The sequence below is a fragment of the Myotis brandtii genome, unplaced genomic scaffold, assembly GCF_000412655.1.
Source record: "Myotis brandtii unplaced genomic scaffold, ASM41265v1 scaffold395, whole genome shotgun sequence".
In the NCBI taxonomy this organism is placed as follows: Eukaryota; Metazoa; Chordata; class Mammalia; order Chiroptera; family Vespertilionidae; genus Myotis; species Myotis brandtii.
The window spans coordinates 3258942-3260952 of NW_005365155.1; the positions used below are offsets into that span (position 1 = coordinate 3258942).

General features: G+C 47.4%; 1 protein-coding gene across 2 annotated transcripts in view; it reads left to right on the forward strand.

Moving 5' to 3' along the window:
• Positions 1-37: 37 nt before the first annotated feature.
• GTF2H5 (general transcription factor IIH, polypeptide 5) overlaps positions 38-2011 on the forward strand; it is a 9004-nt gene continuing 7030 nt past the window's right edge. The window contains exons 1-2 of one of the 2 annotated variants that reach the window (XM_005872888.2): positions 38-110; positions 1152-1225. In XM_005872888.2, coding sequence (XP_005872950.1) covers positions 1191-1225 — 35 coding nt within the window. In that variant the 5' untranslated portion in view covers positions 38-110; positions 1152-1190. Of the gene's footprint in view, positions 111-1149; positions 1226-2011 lie in introns of both variants that reach the window. The other variant, XM_014545068.1, reaches the window with a different exon arrangement.

The window sequence follows — 2011 nt, forward strand, 5'->3', positions numbered from 1 at the left end:
GGCCCCGCCCACACCCGCCTCCTACCCTCCAGGGCGTCGCCGACGCGATGACGTCACGCGTTGCGTGCTCTGTAGGCGACGCTGGAGTGCTGCTGGTTCCGTGGGCGGAGGTACGCGGCGTCTGCTCCCAGAACGAGAGGGAAAAGTGGGGTGCGAGGAAGATGTAGGGGTCCCGAAGAAAGAGAGAAGCGGGTGAAGGGACCCGGAAGCCTGTCCTCCAGCCACTGGGGTACAAGGCGGTGTCCCGCACCCCCTCGGGCCCGTTCTGACGGGGCCAGGCGGCTGGCGCGCGGGGACTGCGCCGTGAATTTCCTTTGCGGGGGCATTGCCCCGGGACCAGGTGTAGGAGGCTAAGGGTCAGGTTGGCGGGCACGGGCTGGGGTTTTTCCCTTTTAGTTTAGATCCGTGGGAATGTCATTTATTTGGTAAATGAACACAAGTCTGAAGACCCGGCTTGTACCCTTTGGGGAGGGAACGGGGAGCTACTGCTTAATCTCTTCCAAGGCCCTGTCTCAGCGGTAAAATGAGATGATTGGACTCAATATATAATTTTAAGGCTTCTTTCGGAGCTACCATCCTGTGATTTCTGCCTCCCAGGATCTTTTTTTTTTTTTAATCATACTCCTGGGTGGGAAGAGAAATCTTTCAACTAATGTTTTATTACTTTTTAAAATATATATTTTTATTGATTTCAGAGAGGGAGGGAGAGGGAGGGAGAGAGAGAAACATCAATGTTGAGAATCATTGATGGGCTGCCTCCTGCACGCCCCCTACTGGGGCTGGAGCCCGGATCCTTGTCAAACCCGGGACCCTTCAGTCCGCAGGCCTCGCTCCGTCCACTGAGTCAAACCAACGAGGGCTCAACGAATGTTTTAATTTTAAAAACTGGGTTGGACACAGCGGTGTTGGTACGCCGCTTGCTTTCATTAGGATTGACTGGTAAACTTGTTTGCAAGTAAGGTTTAGACATTAATATCCCAGTAGATGTGTAATTTTACTGAAAGATCAGAATATCTGTTTTCTTAATGTCAGCTCTCCGTCTTCACAGACTTAGGTGTTTATTCATATTCTCCCTCATTTCAGAGGTAAATCTCCAAAGTGTGTTAATGTTGATGCTTTTGGATTGTATGTCACCGTCTTCCTTTTGTTAGCATTTTTAAGGTCGTCTGCATCTTCTGACTGAGGAGAAGATGGTCAACGTCTTGAAAGGAGTGCTTATAGAATGGTTAGTAGCTTTGATCCTTAATGAGTCTTTTAAATTTCTTTTTCCTTTTGTTTTAAGAGCTGAATGAATCAAGTTTTTCACCTTCCTCGACTTCAGTTTTCTTGCTTAGATAACAAATGGAACAGATTTTGTGGCTAAGTTTCTTCCTGGTGCCAGATCTCAGTGGCTCTGTTGAACTGATGTAATTGGCATTATTTCCACCCATTTTTGGTGGGAGGCAGCATAGTTGTTAGATTCGAGCTCTGTAGGGAAACAGGGCCGGTGTTCTAAAACCACGGGGATTGACTGGAATTGTTGGCAGCGTCAACGGGTGTTACACTGGTGGAGTCAGACCAGATCTTGGTTCAACAACCTCCTTCCTTGAGTTCTGGCTAAGAAAGGATTCAGAGCCAAGACTCAAACTATAAGAGAACATTTAATTAGGTCTACCAGACCTGAGGCCCTGAACCTAACTGTCCCCTATACCTGGGCTCCTGAGCATTAAAGAGAAAAAACCAACATGATATAGAAAAATGTTAGTTACATGCAAACAAGTGGTTAGAATAAGATGGAACTTGGAGACATTGTAGAAAATAGGTCTACCTTTCATCTACCTTTCATCTAGCGCCAATATTCCACCTTTGTGTGGAAATTACTGAAAAATCGGTACAGCGGTCTGGTAGGGCTATTAGGAAGTCACAGAGGAAGAAAGTGGTAGAAGAAATGGGCTCAGGAAACAAGTTATAGAGGCCAAAGAAAGGGCCTTGGAGCTGAGGAGGGAGAGGCTGAAGGTAACTGGCCTGGGAG